At 42.1% G+C, this 19,192-nt stretch overlaps 1 protein-coding gene across 1 annotated transcript in view; it reads left to right on the plus strand.

Annotated features, from left to right (window-relative positions):
- Positions 1-19,192, plus strand: part of CSMD1 (CUB and Sushi multiple domains 1) — a 1,580,412-nt gene that overhangs the window by 1,501,475 nt on the left and 59,745 nt on the right. Inside the window, exon 52 of the mRNA XM_040643176.1 lies at positions 7,121-7,294. Coding sequence (XP_040499110.1) covers positions 7,121-7,294 — 174 coding nt within the window. The remainder of the gene's footprint in view (positions 1-7,120; positions 7,295-19,192) is intronic.

Genomic DNA, 19,192 nt, shown 5'->3' on the forward strand with positions numbered 1-19,192 from the left:
TTTGATATGATCATTCTATTTCAACTTTTAATAGAACCAATGGCAATTAAACACATATGAAGCTCTTCAGCGTGAACACGAAGGTAAGTTAGGGAGGGTCAGTGAACTTAGTCAAGGTGGAAAGCATCCCCAGGTCCCCAGACAGCTTTGCCTGAAGCCTGTTTTCCAGAGTAATTTTTAATGATTCCCTTGTCATTCTCACAACTGTGCTGGTTTGACTCGTTATCTGGTTACTGAACTCACAGTGCATTTCCTCTGAGTTCCTCACCATCTGAGATAGCAGATCCCTTCCTTCCCACACCCGCACCCGTCATCCTCAAAGGCACCCACCATGAAGCTCGGTGTTGTGATTCAGAGACTCAGTCATTAATCTCAGCAAGGAGAGTGGAGGAGAAAGATTTGGGAGCCTCTACCTTTTGCCTATCTCAGATTTTTCTAGCCAACATCCTTTCTGTCCGTTTTGAACCAGAATCAGAGTCTTAAAAATAGGCACACGTTAACTTCTTGGGAGTGGGGAGTTCACCCAAGGCTTCCACGGATGCAACAGTCCAGTCTAGTTTTGGCTCATCTCTCTAGATGTCTGGGGCACTGGGGGAGGATAGTGTCAGGTGGGTTTTTGCTATGCCCTACACTTTATACTAAAGGCTCAAATCTCCATTCCAGAAGAACTGGCACTTATACGGAGACTCTCATATTTAGAAGAATGTTTACAACACCAGGCCTTCCTGATTGTTGAAACAAACTCTTTAGCAGCAAGTTTCCACCTTCTTGTGGGGGAAGAAAGCAACACTGGGGTTCTTCCATCCATAAATTGTATTTTTGCCTCCATCCTTCTGAAATTCTAGCAAGTCTGTCCTTCTGACATTAATAGACTTCAGTCTGGGATTGCAATACTGAGTTGGGTCCAAGGACAACAGCCAGAAGTACATGAATGTGGGGCTATCCACTGCTGTCTTAGCATGCAGATGGATTTTGCAAACGGTCAACTGTTCATTGACTGGCTTTGCTTGGCGTGAGTTGTTGTTACTTGTCTCTCTTGAATTCCATCATGGACATGTGGCCTTGTCCAGAGTTAGTGGGGTCCATGAAGTCATTGCTTGCTATTTGTGTGTGTGTTTATTTTATTTTATTTGTTTATTTAATTTATTTTTTTTATCTATGTTGGTAGTTCACATCATCACGGTGTGGCCAGAGTGAGTCCCTTCTACCTGACTCCATCTTGTCCTCTGACATCTTTGAAGTTGTCCCTGTTTTCTCATAAGGACAAGATGTTTTATGCTCAACCTGAGTTGTTTTGTTTTTTTTTCCTTACCTAAACATAGAATCAGCCATTCTCCAAGGAGCCCTTTTGTTGGAAAATGGTGTTGGAGACCCACATGTGTGCCCAAGGGTATGCATCGTGTTGTTCATGTTATCAGTGGAGAAGGAAGCTGACACCAAGCCTGTTATGGCTTTTGTGACCAAACTGAAATCTTTCTGTTTTCTTCCCCAAAAAAGACTTGATATGGATATTTTCAATTAATTTCTAACTTTATTGATTTGTTTTTAAGTTTTGCACTAACAAAAAAAATTATCAAAATGTTCTTCTCTTTTCAGAAACATTTATGCGTCACTGAGTTATCACAATGCCTAGCATTGTGTTCAAAGTGTGGTGCAATCTGAAATCTCAGCAGTCTTTTTTTTAATTATTATTACATTATGTTAGTCACCATACAGTACATCCTTAGTTTTTGATGCAACGTTCCATGATTCATTGTTTGCATATAACACCCAGTGCTCCATGCAATACGTGCCCCCCTTAATACCCTTCACCGGGCTACCCATCCCCCACACCCTCCCTTCTGAAACCCTCAGTTTGTTTCCTGGAGTATTAATGCCCCTTTCCCCAGTCCTCTCTTTGACTGAAATGTTCCGGAAGTGATTCTAGAGAACACAAGCCCAGAAACCCCTTCACCGATGTCATTCTGTAAACTTCTATGGGACGTATATCCCAGCCTGTTTGACAGTAGTGGTTCTCAAGATCATTCATCCCAGTACCTCATAGCGTTAAACATTATTGAGGACCTGTCTTCATTCTCTGTTGCTATGGAATCATTACAAACATAATGTAAAACAACACAGAACTGTTATGTCACAGTTTCCGGGGGCAGATGTTTGCCACTTTTTAGCTGGGTCCTCTGCTGAAGATTGAGATCAAGGTGTTGGCCGTGTCCTTGTCTGGAGCCCTGCTGGGGGAGGATGGGCCACACTGTTTGTTGGTGGAATTCATGTCTGTGCAATTTACAGCTGAGTGCTCACACTGCTGCTGACTGTGAACTGGGAAATGCCCTCAGCTCCGGGGGGCCATGCATAGCTCTTTCCAATTCACTGCCCATCCCTCCAGGCCCTCCTGTGATTCAAATCTCTGGCTCCAGGAAGAACTCAGTTCTTTAAGGGTTCCTTCAATGGGTCAGTCCCAACAGATAACCCCATTTGGATTAACTCAAAGAAAACATGCGTAACCTCACCATGGTTCTGCCTACACCAAAGGGAGAGAATTTTACACCAGGGGGCAGAAATCTTAGGGTACCATCTTTGAACTCTGCTTGCCACAAAGACCTTTTTAAAATTTTTAACATAAATTCAAGTCAAGATTTATTTTGATGTCTTTATATTGATTCGTTTAAATTTAAATGGAGAAAAATCTTCATTAATTTATTTAAAATAACAATAAGATGATTATACCTTACCATAATACCATATTTCTATAAACAGTAATGACTATTACCAAAAATAAAGTGAAACAATTTTAGAGCCTTAACACGTATGTGATATTTTCTGGGTTCTATAAAAAAATAAATAAATAAAAGTATGATGTACTATATGTTGGTTAATTGAACATAATAAAAAAATAAAGGCATGTTTTAGTTCATCCTTGCTATAACACATTAATATATATATATATATATATATTTATATTATTTAAATATATATATTTAAAATATGTTTAAATTACATTTATCTCCTATTTTGCTACCTTGTCAACATATACTCAGAAAACCCTGATATGAATCCTGGAAGTAGAATACTTTGCAATTAAGTAAGTGCATGATAAGCCCCAAGAAGTTCAAATGCTATTTAATTTCTTACTTGAAATTAATTTAAATGACACATTCCTAAGCCCCATTTGCCATTTTGTGGTAGCTTCGTCACAAAAGAAATACCAACTCTTTCTCAACATTTTATTGGAACTGGACCAATAGAATCTTCAAGTGTATCATTTTTCCAATCATTGGTGTAACTAAGGATTTATTTGTGCTGTTGTTTGCCTGTGGCTCATCTTAGAATGTCCCCATCCACAAGATCACCTGGACCTAACTCTTTCGGTTATCCACTTGCTTAAGGGCTGGAGTACTAGGATACCCTATTCTGCTTGTCCGTTTAGCCCCAGATGAAGACATGACCCTTGACCGCCTTCTCAGTATATCCATAATAAGCCTGAAATCAGTGGATAGTCACCACTCTTTGAAGGGTTTGTATTATCCTAACTCCAGGCTACCTGAGACCAAACCCAGGTGAAGAGGATGGGAGACCTAGTCCCACCTTGAAACTGTGAGCTTAGCTGTCACTCTCTTCCAGGAGAGCCAACTTCCAGTGGTCATCCCTACAGGGACAAGAACACCAGATTAAAGTTCCATCTCCGGGGTGTCCGTATAGCTCCCCAGCACAAGGACTACATCAAAGTGGGAGCCTATTGCTTTCTTCTTGTTATATTTCTTTATTGCTTGACTTATTGCTTTAAAAAGTAAGAAAAATATTTATCAAAAAAAAGAAAAGTATTTATCACAGAATTCCATGACTCAAAAAGAAACCATCTTTGCATTTTAAATTTTACATGCAACTCACAGACAGCACTACACCGGGATTTCGTTATATTGTAGATATTCAGAGAACACAGCCTGAATTCTGGACCGTGGCTCCTTCCTAACTGCTAATTTAAAGAGTTCTCTTAAATTAGACCTGGATCAAATGGTGAAGTAAGCAGGCCAGTCTTTGATAGCCCTCTATTTGTAACTGGGGGTGCACCTGGATGATCATTAAGTTTTCAAAATGAATTTTTTATTTGCCTTTTTCCTTCCGTTAAAAATGGATTGATGCACACAGCACATGGATAGTATCTGTCCATCAGCCGGTTTCCTTTGTCTGAAGAAACTACAGAAAGAACATTCTCACTCCATTCCATGTTGGAGTGGACATCGATCATCATTCAGAGCAACCTGAAGTTGAATTTTCTACAGTGTAGTCACAAATAAATGTCCCGTCGGCATGAAATAATTCTAGGGGCACTCGTGAGCCCAGGGGCAGCTGATTGCACGTTTGAATATTTCACTTTGAGCAAGGCCTTCTTGTTGACTTACATCCAGGCTTCTTGGCTTCATTCCTCTGGGCCTAATAGAGTGAATCCAGACTGTGGTCTACACAGCATGCCTTCACATACCTCCAAAGGATCATGTGTCTGTTGACCTTTCTTCATGGTAGACGGCCTGGCCCCGTTCATAGGCACGTCACATCCTGTGTTTGCTGTTCATCTGCGTGTTCAGTAGGCCTTTTCTGGATTGAATGTATTTGAAAGTCCCTACTCTTGACCTTATATTTATTTTCCACACTTACCAACAATATCCATATTTTCAATAGGAACGCTGGCCTAGCAGGCATGAGAAATGCTATGTCACAATATGATTTTTTTTCAAAGTCAAGGATTTCAATATGAATATACTCTGGAACTGAACACAAGAGGAAGGAGGCCTCCCTGCAGGGAGAGAAACACGGCTTGTCGGCTTGTCATCCCTGGGAACAGTGAGAGAATACCATATGGACAGCACGTCGGGGCAGAGCCGGGGGGCAGGTGGGGTGCCTCTGGCTCACATCCTCTGTGTGTGAACCGCACTCTGACAACTCAGAGGTGGCACTTTCGACTGTGTGCACGAGTATGTCTCTAACGGAAGGGGAAAAGGCAAACAGTTCATTTTGAAAACTCGAGGGGAGAAAAGAACATGGAAATGAGGCTTTACCTTGGGTATTTGACAAAGTTGTGTGTGTGAGTGTGTGAATGTGTTGGGGAGTTCTCCCTTTCAATCAGGGTAGCTTTTCCAAATTAGTGCTGCTATCCTCATTAATGTATTGGGTTTCCTGCCAAGTGAAACTCCACCATCTGAGGCCCCATTATCCAGCTGCTGAAAAGCTGAAAGTTTGCTCCATTAGCTCTTCTTTACAGTCTAGTGAACCTCAGTAGAGGACAGACCTAAAACATGTTCATTCCCGGGGTATTCTGAACAGAGGCTGAAAGAATGCAGCAGAAGCAAAGCAGAGTGAGCCTTTCTGCTAGTCTTCCACTGTGGGTGCATTAAAACCTCCGAGGACATGGGCTCAGACCTCATTGCTAGTTAACACTTTTCTGAGCTGTGCAGAAGTTTCAGAACATGATGCAATTATCCTAAATGGCTACACGTGGATCTTTAAATACCGTAACTCAAGGTGAAGTTCATAGTATGTTTGGGAAAGGCTTAATGAAAAGTTCATAATAAACTGTAAAAAATAAAATAAATTCTACTGGAATTCATTAACATCTGGTATAGCGAACGTGTTAACGACATTACTAAATGTGTGAGATGTAAACGTGTAAGAGTTTAGGGACCCCAGAAACTAGTAAATCAACAACAATAATGTTCCGATCACGACCTACTCTGGAGCTGAACTGTCCAAATTCCCAGTGAGCAATCCCCTAGAACGCATACCACTTGGCTGTGTCTGTCTGTTTGAAGTGGAACCACAGTTATAATACCTGAGTAAGATCAGCCTGGTGCAAAAGACTGGTCTAAACGGGACACCTGTAAACTCTGCCTTCACTTCACTCGAAGTATCAGTAAAGGTGTTCCCACTGACTCGGTTCACAGAATAGGTCCCAGATCTGCTTCACGCTAGGTCACCCTGACTGAGGCCTGGTCATGTGCAAGGCATCGCTTTGCTCTTTGCATGTGTCCTGTCTTTGAATCCAGTGCACAGTTCTGTGGGGCAGGTGCCGCTATCGACCCTCAAGAGAGGAGCTCATGAGAGCCCAGGGACTTGGAGGAGGGAATGGCAAAGCTAGCTTTGAACCTGAGTTGCCGGCAGCTAGAATCTGGGTTCATAATCCTCTTACCGCGTCTGATCAGTTTACTATTACCAGGGTTGCAGCCATTGTTAGCTACTTGCTACCTTTGTCCGAAGCCCCTTACGTGTGATAACTCAGTGCAGCGGGAACTCCGTGCTCCTCTTAGAGTGGCTCCCACACCCTGGTTCTTACGTGTGTGGGGCACTCATAAGCTGCTGCAGAGCACCTGGCCTTGATGACTGTGGTTTCTTCTTCTCCTGAGATTACACTGACCTTTTGTGCTCAAACGTTTCTGGGTTTGGAGTGTGGGGAGTTGGGCGGTACGATAAGGATAGATAATGAAAGCTGATCGTTGACTCTGTCTCCCCAGCTGGAGTCATCTTGAGGTTGAAAGTGGACCCTGTTAATGATCATGCTGGGAAAACAGGTGTACACCAGGGACATATGGTCACCCAGCAACCACTGAAGGCCTGGATTTTGTATTTCTTAATTTTCGGGAAGTCTCCACATGGCTGCATAGTCAGCATTTTTATGGAGCTCTCGATCCCGACAGATCATGCAAGTCGATGAAAGAAACGGTGAACTCAGGCCTTCCATGGGAGCGAGCGTCCTCAGTTTTGTGCAGCGGCTCATTGACTTGCGGAAGACCACTCTCGTTCCTTAATTCGCGCAGTTCGATAATTCCCATGTCCAGTAACTGCTGTGTGGTTCCCATGGCCGATGCACGCAGGAGGGCGGGCAGGCAGCCCACACGTTCGACCGGCCTGCTTGTGGGATGATGTCTATACACTGCTCGGTCTTAGAATCTGCTCACATTTTCATTTCAGGAGTATAAGAAAAGGAAAATTTATCTTCCTATGTGGTCAACCTACCCAACCTAAGCAGACATCCCTGTCCCAAATAAACATTAATACTGAAGATTTTGTCATTTTTAAGCAAAAGAATAATCTGTGGACTTGAAATAATATTTGCTTTTTGTTTTCCTTCTAGTGATCTCCTGCGGAAGCCTCTCCTTTCCCCCAAACGGTAACAAGATTGGCACACTGACGGTCTACGGGGCCACGGCCATATTTACGTGCAACACGGGCTATACCCTTGTGGGGTCTCACGTCAGAGAATGCTTAGCCAATGGACTCTGGAGTGGCATGGAAACGCGATGTCTGGGTAAATTCATCTATCATCTGGCACTTCTTTCATTCATGTAAGCCTTAAAAATACAGCACGGGTGGGCAAAGCATAGCACTTCTTCCTATAAATGCCCCCACAAAGCTACTAAATCCTCCCTCAGGCTTCAACACTCCACTTCACTCCGGGACTTCTTCTGTAAGTAGCTGAAGGGATTTTTTTTTTAAATCTGACCAATAAATGAAAGTCACATATTGCCTTAAGTGACTTAAACACTCTTATACAGAGTGCTGAGGATATCACTGCACTTAATGTCATCAGGATTTTAGGACATACAAAAATGATGTTCAAAACTCTTACACACTTTATCTTTTAAAACTTTTAAGATTGTGTCACTAAGTGGAAGTAAGACCAATCAACGTAAGTACAATGAAAAATTTCAAATGGAACGTGTGTACGATAACTTGTTCTTCCTTTGCCCCAAGATGAAAATTTTCTGCATGCTTATTTTTAAAAATGGAGTTGAAAATTTTTTCATTGAAAAAATCTTTTGTGAATAAACATAAGGAAATTGTTGAATAGGCAGCGTAAAGTATACTGATTTATAATGAACCTGTAGGTCTCCAAGTAATTTGTAAAACAGGTTAACTGCCTTTCGCGCTCTTGACCTCTTTCTGGGATCTCAGTAATTCTGTAATCACTCAAAAGCTGTAGAATCTGGAAAGTTTAAGTCTCTGACTCTCTTGTGGGCTGGAAATCACTCAGGAATGAAGCCAGGACCGGTAAATTTTGAATAGTAAAAATCTGTTCTTTTTACTTGAGGTGATTTGAAGAAATACTCAGGAGAATTGGGGGAAAAAGGAAAAAAAAAACAAGAGTGAGAATGAAACTAAATTAGTAATTCCAGAGAAAATCAACCAGCAAAAGGAGTTTCTCACTCTTATCCATAAAATGGCACCTGCTTTCTAGAACTCACCATCATCCCTACATGAAAGCTGCTGGCATGCTTCTTGTGTGTATACGCATATATTCTTGATGGGTGTGGTCAGTACGGTTTTCCGTAAGCTGCAAACTTCCTCGGACTATGTATGGGGCTTCTCGCTGACAGTCCTTAGTGTTTCTGAGATCGTCTATGCCTTCCTAAATGTTCTTATGGGGTGTCTCGTCATTGAGTACGACTCTCCTTAAGGCAGCTCTCGGTTCTCATGAGTGACGTCAGCACCATAGAAGGGAACCGGATGATCTAAGAAACTTAATCACTGCTATGATTGTGATGATGGAAAAGCAATGGCAATTTACATTTGATTAGGGCTGTATTGCTGACTAAAACCTCATTAAGTAAGAGGGTTATTGTGGCCTCGGGGAGTTTGAGTGGCACATCCAATTTCTGGAACTGTTCTATCATGGGGTCTGCCAGAGTCTTACTGATCCCCAATAAGCCTTCACCTTTTCCGTGGTATCTTCTGACTGAAGGTAGGACTTTGAAGTAGAAAGGTTGGGCAACATAGTGCATGGTTGGCAGGGCCAAGGTGCCCAGAAGTGTGGCTTTGGTGTGATGCAGTATGTCTTAGAAGCTTCTGGGAGAGGGAGTGTTCAGAAGGAATTTTAAACTGAAAATAAAGAGTAAATATGTCTGGACAATCATGTATGAAACATTAGTGTTCTAGAACCTGGATCTAGAATATAAGGAATAATGAAATTGGAAGAGGCAGAGAATCTTAAAGAAAAACTATTAGAACAGTATTAGATATGACACAGCCACATATGTTCACAAACCGATGAGTAAAGAATGAGTAATACAATTAATATAAAGATTTTCAAAACTCAGTAGATATGGTTTCACAGATACCACTGAGACTTGAAAGTTTAATTCATAATATAGACCTACCTTGGAGATATTGTGGATTGATCCAGACCACCATAATAAAGCAAATATAGCAATAAAGTGAGCCCAGTGAATATTTTTGGTTTCCCAGTGCATATAAAATTTATGTTTACACTATTCCATAGTCTATTAATGTGCAATAGCATTGTCTAAAAATGTATATCCTTTTTTATAATAATTTTTATTATATTATGTATGTCCCTTAATTAAAAATCTTTACTGCTCAAAAATGCTAACCAGCCCCTGAGCTTTCAGGGAGTTGTAATCTTTTTCGCTCGTGGAGGGTCTTGCTTCAGTATTGGTGGTTGCTGGCTGATCAGGGTGGTGTTTGCTTAAGTTGGGATGGCTGTGGCAGTTTCTTAAAATAAGAACATTGAAGTTTGCTGCATTGATTGGCTCTTCCTTTCACAGTTTGTCTGCAGCAGGTGATACTGTTTGATAGCCTTTTATTCACAGAACTACTTTCAAATTGAAGTCAGACCTCTCAAACTCTGCTGCTGCTTTATCAACTGAGTTTATGTAATGTTCTGAATGCTTTGTTGTCATTTCAACAGTCTTCACGGCGTCTTCCCCAGGAGTAGATTCCATCTCAAGAAACCATCTTTGCTCATCCACAGAAGCAATCCCTCATCTGTTGGACTTTGATCCTGAGAGCACAGCAGTGCAGGCCCACCTGCAGGCTCACTTCTGATTCTCGTTCTCTGGCTCCTTCCACCCCCTCTGTGGTTTCTTGAACCCTCCACGTCATCCATGGGGATGGGAATCCGCTTCTTCCAGACTCCCATTTGTGTTGATAATCTGACCCCTTCTCATGAATCACATATGTTCTTAATGGCAACTAGAATGGTGAATCCTTTCTGGAAGGTTTTCAGTTTACTGAGCCTTCAGAGGACTCACCATCTATGGCAGCTATAGCCTTATGAAATGCATTCCTTCAATAGTAAGACTTGAAAGTTGAAAAGATTCCTTGATCATGGGCTGCAGTATGGATGCTGCATTGGCAGACATGAACCATATTAATCTCATTCTCTGTCTCCGTCAGAGCCCTTGGGTGACCAGGTGCTCATTGTCAGTGAGCAGCAATATTTTGAACGGAATCTTTTTTTCCCTGAGCATTAGGTCTCCACAGGGGGCTTGAAATAATCAGTAAACCATGTTGTAGACAGATGTACCGTCATCCGGGCTGTGTTGTCCCATGTACAGGGCACAGGCAGAGTAGACTCAGCATGATTCTGAAGGGCCCTAGATTTTCAGAATGGTACGTGGGCGCTGGCTTCCACTTAGAGTCACCAGCTGCATTAGCTCCTCACAGGAGAGCCAGCCTGTCCTTTGCAGCTTTGAAGCCAGACATTGACGTCTCTCTGGCTGGGAAAGTCCTAGATGGCATCTTCTCCCAACAGAAGGCTGTTTGGTCTACACTGACAATCTGTGGTTGAGTGTAGCCACCTTCCTGAATTCTTCATCAGCACCTGCTGCTTCACCTTGTCCCTTCATCTTACGGAGATGGCTTCTCTCCTTAATCCTCACCAGCCAACTTCCGCTGGCTTCAGACTTTTCTTCTGCGGATTCCCTACCTCTCCCAGCTTTCACAGAACTGAGAATTTAGGCCTTGTTCTGGATTAGACTTTGGCTTAAAGGAATGGTGTGGCCGGTTTGGTCTTCTGTCCAGACCACTCAGACTTTCTCCATACCAGCAATAATAAGGCTGTTTCACTTTATTATTATTTGTGTGCTCATTGGAATAGCATTTCTAATTTTCTCCAAGGGTTTTTCCTTCGCATTCACAGTTTGGCTAGCTGTTTGGCACAAGAGGCCTTGCTCTTGGCCTATCAAGGCTTTCCACATGCCTTCCTCAGTAAGCTTAATCATTTCTAGGTTTTAATTTAAAGTGAGAGATGTGCGACTCTTTCATTTGAACACTTAGAGCTCATTGCAGGGTTATTTTTAGCCTAATTTTAATATTGTTGTGTCTGAGGGAATAGGGCGGCTGGAGGAGAGGGAACAAGATGGGGGAATGGCTGGTCAGTAGAGCAATCAGAGCACACACACCACGTGTCAGTGAAGCTCACTGTCTCACATGGGCGTGGTTTGTGGTGCTGTAAACCAATGCCAGCAGTAACAGCAAAGATCACTGATCACAGATCACATAACAAATAGAATCCTAATGAAAAGTTTTGAAATACTGTCAGAATTACGAGACACGGAGACATGAAGTGAGCAAATTCTTTTCTTTTTTTTTAAGATTTTTTTTGAGAGAGAGAGAGAGAAGGAGAGAGAGCATGAGCAGGGGGAGCGGCAGAGGGAGAGGGAGAAGCAGTCTCCCCGCCGAGCAGGAAGCCTGGACTCGGGGCTTGATCCCAGGACCCTGGGATCATGACCTGAGCCAAAGTCAGACACTTAACCGACTGAGCCACCCAGGAGCCCAAAGTGAGCAAATTCTGTTGGAAAAGTGGCACCAGTGTCCCTGCGCAATGCTGAGTTACCACAAACCTTCATTTTGTAAACAGGCAATAATATCTGCAAAGCAAAATGGAATGAGATGTGCCTGTGCATAGAATATGGCGATGCAAGGTGTCTCTTCTTCTGAATCATAGAATGCTGATGTACAGATAACACAGTATATGTCTGTGGGACCCATAGAGACACAGCTGAGGTAAGCAGACAGGAGAACAGAAGTAGAGTCAGTGCTAGAGAAAATTCTAAAATGGTCACATGGATAAACAGAATAGAGTCTCCAGCCCTTAATCTGGCACAGATACTTGAGAAGTAGAAAGTGGATACCACCATAGTCTAAAAATTACCTAGATGCCTAATTTGGGTATAATAATTTGAATGATATTATTTATTGGTAATGAAAAATGTACAAGGCGTTTTTCAGTTTTATTGAATCTTCATCAGAATGTATGGGAAGTTCTTATCACTCCTATTTATAGACAAGAAATAACTTAGAATAATGAGGAATTTGTCCACCATTGTAAAATCAATAATATCACAAACAGAATTTAAACCTAGGCAGTTTAAACATAGAACACAGACTTCTTAGCGTATATAACTAGTGTATCTGAGCAAATGTTGTGTTATTTTGCCAAAAACTGTATTTCTCAAAAACAAGATAGAATAAAAGAGGTTGTGTACTATCTGCTAATTCTGACCAATGAGGTGGAATTGGTTGGTTAACTAGAAGTGAAATGAGGGACTAGAATAGACCTCACCCCAAAGCACATGCCGTCAAAGGGGGTTTTGTGCCCTTGTCATTACGATGGCTAATCTTGTCCTTCATTCTCTGCTGCTCCCAGACCTCTTGTTTACCAGTCTTGCCAGTATTTTCCTTCCATTTCTTGTCATTTGAATTGTTCCTTTGTCCATTTCCATGGTTATGGATCTCCAGAAAATCTGGATTTTTAATAAGCTGAATGATCTTGCGTGACCTTCAGGTTCTTCTGGACCCTATGAGGGTAAACTGGATAGTCACGGAGTGAAAATTACTTATAATGACAACAGAGGCCGTCAATAAGAATATTTTTCCAAAAAATCCGGGAAATAATTGATATAATCCCATGGCTTCAATTTTTAAAAAGAGACATCTCCTAAATAAAACCACCCCCATAACTCTGACTTTGAGAAACAAATCACTCCAATGAGGAGAAAATGGGAAACTTCCCCCCAAAAAACAGAGACAGTTACATGAGAGGTTCCACAAGAAACTCAATTTGCCAGCAAAGCAACTCCCCTATAATGTATTAAGCAAATGGAATACAGGTGAAAGTCGATGACATGAAGGATGGATCCATCATGAGCAGGGACCAATGAAAAGGTTCAGGACCATGAAAATATAAGGACCATGGAGAAGTTATGTTTGAAATGACAACCAAATTCGCTCATTGTGGTTGGTATCAAAATAGCAGATGGTCCAGGTAAAGTAGAAAGATTCGGCCAACTCTTCATTCTGTCTTCTGTGTCAAAACTCGTTTTGGTGTGTAAAGGTTAGACCATGCTTTTATATTAGAAACCGGGACCCCTGGAGAGAAAGTGAGTCTGTCCAAGGGAACTTGAGAGTTTCAGTGGAGAGGCTGAGAGGAGGCTGAATCACTGGCAGTGCCCCTGTGGGATGTCATTAAAAGGAAGTACTGTAGAGTTAGAGAAATGTCTCGTGTGATTGTTCACAGGAAAAGGAAAGAAGCAAGCTGACAGAAATGACGGATCTGTTAATTTGATGACACACAGAGCTGATAATCAACTCTATTATTTGTAAGATCTTGGTGATGCATATTTATGAAGAGCTAAATAGTTTCTCAAGATAATGTGCAAGTCTGGATCCATCTTGGTCTGGCATTGCTCTTAGATGGGTGTTTAGAAATACTCTTTAGAAATGGTGCTCCTAAATTCTCAGCAAGGTGTAGATCAAGATTTTCTATAACTTTTACAGTTGAGAAACTGTAACATGGGCTGCATGTTGTCTTCTCAGAATTGCTGGTGGGGCTGGCTACAGCGATGTCGATTATTGGGTTGAAGTCATTGGAAAGGTTTCTGGTTGTATGATTCTCTCCCCCATTCTAGACCATTCTAGACTTCTATTCAGATCTTGGGTAAGGGCATAATAATACTAGCTGGAAGAGAGAAAATACATCGCTAACAACAGATTCGGGATCTTTTCAATTTGAATGATAGACAAAACACAGAAGGAAATAATGGAATTAATGGGAAATTTCACTCAAAGTAAGAAATAAAATACCTTCCAATGTACATAGTGATGAGGAAATTAGGAAATCTTAGCTCACGGGGAAGGAGTTGATGCTTTGAATAACAGAAGGTTCATATGTGCCCAGGTGGCCCTGAGGCTGATCATGTCCAGACCTCATGAATGGAATACGCCTCATTCTCTGTCTAGGAAGCCCACATCCAGAATGATGGTTTCACTTCTCTGAAATAATTTAAGTGGGCAGTGAGGAACCAGCATGTTTCCAGGGTGAAGGATCTGGTAACCATGGTAGCTGAGGAATGTTTGGATGACTCCTGACCATCAGTTTGGCGGAGAGAAAAGTTGGGAAATAAATAACAGCTCTTTTCAGATATTTTAAATGCTATTGAATGAAAGAGGGAGTAAGTTGATTTTTGGTATTATACACACACACACACACACACACACACACACACACACACACACACACACAAGTGCCAGCCCTGATTGATGGGTAGTGCCAACCATAAGGACCTGTATTGAGATCTCTAAGTTTTAATCAGGTCTCAGTTGTTAGGGATGGGGAAAAAATGAAAAAAGGAAAGAAACAAAAATAAAATGAATTAAATACATCTACCAAAGGCAAGGACCAGGGTTGCTAATGCAATTAGTGACATATTACAGTTCCGTCCATTGGTTTGTAATAGCAGACACTGTGCAGAAAATAGTTTTCAGACTAAATATAAGAAACATGTTCCCTTTAATTATTTTTTAACATGTTAGATCTGCCCCAAAATGCAAAGAAGAGTGGGGGCAGTTGCCTGCTTGGTAGGTTTTTACACAGGATCCTTTAGCGTTTGAGCTTCATTGATTCCGAGTCTCTGATGCTTGTCATTATAATGCAGAATACTTTGCTGAAAGCATTTTTCCAAGTTGGGGGTCAGGTATTTTATTGATTTTCATGGTTTATCGAAAAAACACTTTTGCCTGAGATGTTGCTTCTATTTCCTGTGGAACGTGGCCCATATTTCCAGTTGTAGCCCTGTGGTTATTTCCAGTGATTTCCGGCAGGGGAGACCATGCCAGATTCCTCTGATGATGATTGCAGCAGAAATGGCTAAGCACACGGACGGACAGCACTTTCACAGTGCGAGGCTTGAGACTGTATCTGCATGAGAGCTGTATTTAAGGAGATGAAAGGTGATCTTCTTTGCCAAACATTGCAGCCCTGAACCATGCTGTGTTGGAACTCACTAGTCTGAATGCTCTGCCAGAACTTTGGAGACAGGACTCCATAAGGGGAGCTGGACAACCCTGTGTGCAGACATCACGGTAGCTGGACTCCAGGCCAAGTGAGGCCCGTGTGCACCAGAGTATTTTTTCATAAAGTTCCGCCCACACTTAATCACCATTGTTGTATTACTACTGGGGTCTCCCTGGGCTCTGCAAATTACCAAGGACTTGTTCTAATTTACCATCTGGCCGTGTGACGTTACACATCTTCCTGGCTGGAGAATGCAGCACTGAGAGTGCTGACCCCACATCTACTCATCAGGACCTTATAATCCATCAGGGAGCTTTGATGATCCCCACGCTCCCTTAATTATTTTCTTCTGTTTATCTTCCCTGTGGTAGTTCGCACTGAACCCACCAGAGAGCACACAGACGAGATGAGGTGTAATCCAGGTCTCCTGCTGTAGAAACCGACATTAATCTTTTGATAACATTTATCTCATTCAGATTTTTTCACACATCATAACACATCATCAGCCCCACTTTGCCACCTTTTTAATGTGTAGTATTTGAGATGTCAGTGATAGATCGAGATGTCTCTCACACAAAGAACATGACTTTATTTTTATTAGATTGTTTTGCTAGCATTTGAAATAAGTTTGCCTTTGCTATATTGTAATGACCTATGAGAAGATGAATTCTTTTGTACATATAATATCATGGTGACATTCCTATGGGTAAAATGGCTAGATGACATGACTCAAAATAATATTGTTAGACCATGTTTTTTTCATAGTGCTTAGAGAACAAAATGGGACAGCATTCTTCAAATGTCTGGTATTTCATGATAGATCCGTGTAAAACATTTTTACAGCCGTGTATGGTAATGCTTACTTACATTACAACAGAAAGATGGTATTAGAGCAGGAAGTTGACAGCCCCACCCCTGATCTTTGCTGTATAATCTCCCATGTACAGTGTAGGCTGCAGGATACCAGGGAAGGTAAAGTGTTTGGAAAGAGCCCGTGCTAATCTTCACATGTTACATACACACCATCACTGGCTGGGAGATAAATGTCATGATACTCTCCTCAGCCACAAGCACTTCTGTCTATATTTTTGAATATTATCTAACAATACTCATTAATTCCTCAGGAAATATGGCATAGGAAGTAAAGGTTAATAGGATGCAGGTCTCCTTTTCTCAGGAGTGTATAATCAGAGGAATAAATAAGATAAATACCAAATCCCTTTGATAAAATTTGAGATTAACGAATGGCAACAGAGAGAGAGCTGGGGCAGGAGAGAGAGAGGCTGGTAGAGGAAGTGTTATGAGGGAAGCCACATTGAGTAGCCGGTGGATTTTCAACAAGCAGAAGAGGAATAAATTCATCCAAGGAACTAAGAGGCAGAGCAGTGCAGGAGGTGATGTCGCTGCTGCAGGAAGTTTGGTCTACCTGCACAGACCGTGTCCTGGGAAGTACTCTTAGTAATCATGGGGCACTCATATGGCAACGTGCTCACAGAAATGAAGCCATCTCTCGTACAGACACCTGCTGTAGGTCGGGCACAGGCTTGATGCTGGTGTGTGGAGCAAGACACTGCTCTGAGAACTCATGATCTAATAGCAGAGATAGGTGAGAAAAATTAAGTGTCTACTTGCTGAATTCACAACATAAAAACAACAGCAAAAAATCTAGCAGTCTGGATATTATAAATGGATGGTACTAGAAATGGATTCTTCTATTGCAGGGAAACCTAAAATAAGGGAGATCTTTGAGGTGCACATGAATGGGCAGAAATTCTTTTGGGGTTTGTATGCTGAGGGCACATTTGGGCTGACTTAGGAGGGGTGCATCAATGTGTTACAAGCAGGCAAGCTTGGGAAGGAAATTTCAGGCATAGGGGATATGATAGAGTGATTATTTGGGGGATCTACACAAAAAGGAACAGATAAAGGATTTCTGAAAGCCCCGGAGACTACCCAAATCCAGAAATTTTATTTGTATTAAATATGGCTTAAAACAATTACCCTCGACTAAGATGTGTCAAGAACGATTTGATGCACACGTATTTTGTGGCAAGCACTGGGCCCTCCTTTGTTGTACTGATGCACAAAGTGCTATGTGGCCCATGCAGGTGCCATACTCAGACAGGAAATATTTGTGTGCTATCCAAGGTACCACATTTTCTCTGACTTAGGCCAAGTTGCTGAGCACTGTCCCTAGATACTGCACTTGCGGAAGATAAAAATTTCGTCTGTCCGTATTCAGATGTGTTCCTTTAATATGTACAGACCTGAAGATTTAAATGGATCCACCCAGTGGTGTTTAATGCCAAGTTTTCCCTGCATATAAGTGGATCTGAGCCATCTGACATTTTGTGACTGGTAATACTCAAGAAGAGCTTGTAAATTGGCTTTGGAAACCACGGCCAAATAATCTTTCCCTTAGCCCAAAGCCAGTGTTAGTGTCCAGAAAGGACAGAATGAAGCAAATTGCATGTCTAATTCTTATACAGGTACTGGCCATTTATGACTATTTTATTTTCAGCAATGAGTACCAATAATCACAAAGCAAATATAAACGTGGAATATTTGCTTTGTAGATTTTCTAAAAATGTATACATGTATTCAGTTTTAGTCCTCAGGTCAATATCAGTATCATCACAGATATAAACCGGCACAGTGAAAAGGTGACCTTACAGCAGTGAGTTCTCGGCTGGGGGTGGGGGGTTGTGTGTGCATGTGTGTGAATGTGACCTCATGGGAGGAAAGAGGTTCAGCTCTGCAGTTCCTGTTAATGGCATGACTCCACACAGAGGATGCAAGGCTCCAGGTCTGTGTAGGGCACACCTGCACCCTGGAAGATATCCTGTCCAACATTTCTTTTTTTCTTTTCTTTTTTTTAGAGATAGAGTAAAAGAGAAAGAGCCAGGGTGGGGGGGGGGCAGAAGAAGGAGAGGGAGAGAGAGAATTCCAAACAGACTCCATGCCCAGCACGGAGCCTGACCTGGGGCTCAATCTCACAACCCCGAGATAATGACCTGAGCTGAAATCAAGAGTTGGACCCTTAACCTACTGAGCCACCCAGATGCCCCTTGTGTCCAACATTTCTACTGGTAGAGTGGGTTTCTATGGAATAAGTGAAAAAATGGAACTTTGTTAAATTTCCAAATCACAGAATTCATTTCTAAACTCACACAAGCATGTGTAATGGTAGAAGACTCTAGCATACATTACTTGAAAGTACCCGAAAGTTGGAAGTGTTCAGCTTCTGCATGTGTTGTGATGTTAAGGTGAATCTGCCACCTGAGATCTGAGCCCTGGGTCAGTCACTCAGAGAACACAGCAGTGTGTTTTCAGGAGGTTGTGGACTGTATGGCTCATTACGGAATAAGAAACAAATAGTGAAACACAGTAGGAAGCTAAACATTGCTCACATCCTCTGCATGTAGAAGGTTCCAGCTCTAAAATATAGCTTCGTATACAAATTCCAGAGAGTGTGGATAGAATGCTTACATGCACTGAAGGATTCCAGTTCGTTCAGGAACGAGTGTTCAGAATATCCACTCTGCCAGAAACAAGCTTAGGAAACCACCTCCGTCCTCTCAGAAATGTTGGACGAGATCTGCTAAAATGTGGAATTTAGATGGACCTAGAAATAGCTGCTTGGGGCGGGGGGCGTCCTGCTGTGGGCCCTGGCGTAGTGGGTAGAGCCCGCATTGCTGACCTTCCTGGTCCCCACATGCTGGCCCCCCAAGATTTCACAGCAACCTGGGCTCCCCAGGGAGTGTGGCCAATTCCCAGCCATGGAGTCCTGCCCCTGGCCCAGTTTGCAGGGAACCTTGACCCAGGGGGACACCAGGAACCCAAGGCAGCCTCCTGGCGACAGGGCATTCCTGTCCCCACCTTGCATGCTATGAAGTTAACTGGGCAGCTTTCGGTCAACCTTGCTCCCAATCTCTGTTTTAGTTAAATTTCTTTGGCAGATTATCCCTCCTAACCCAGATTTGGAGAAAGATTATGAAAAGCAATCCCCCTTTTTTATTTTGGGGCATTCTAACCAAAATACATTAACAGTTTATACATGAAAACAATAATACAGCTTTCATTATATACAGAATAGCATGAACTTATAAG

Source organism: Ursus maritimus, unplaced genomic scaffold (assembly GCF_017311325.1).
Source record: "Ursus maritimus isolate PB19 unplaced genomic scaffold, ASM1731132v1 scaffold_28, whole genome shotgun sequence".
Lineage (NCBI taxonomy): Eukaryota > Metazoa > Chordata > Mammalia > Carnivora > Ursidae > Ursus > Ursus maritimus.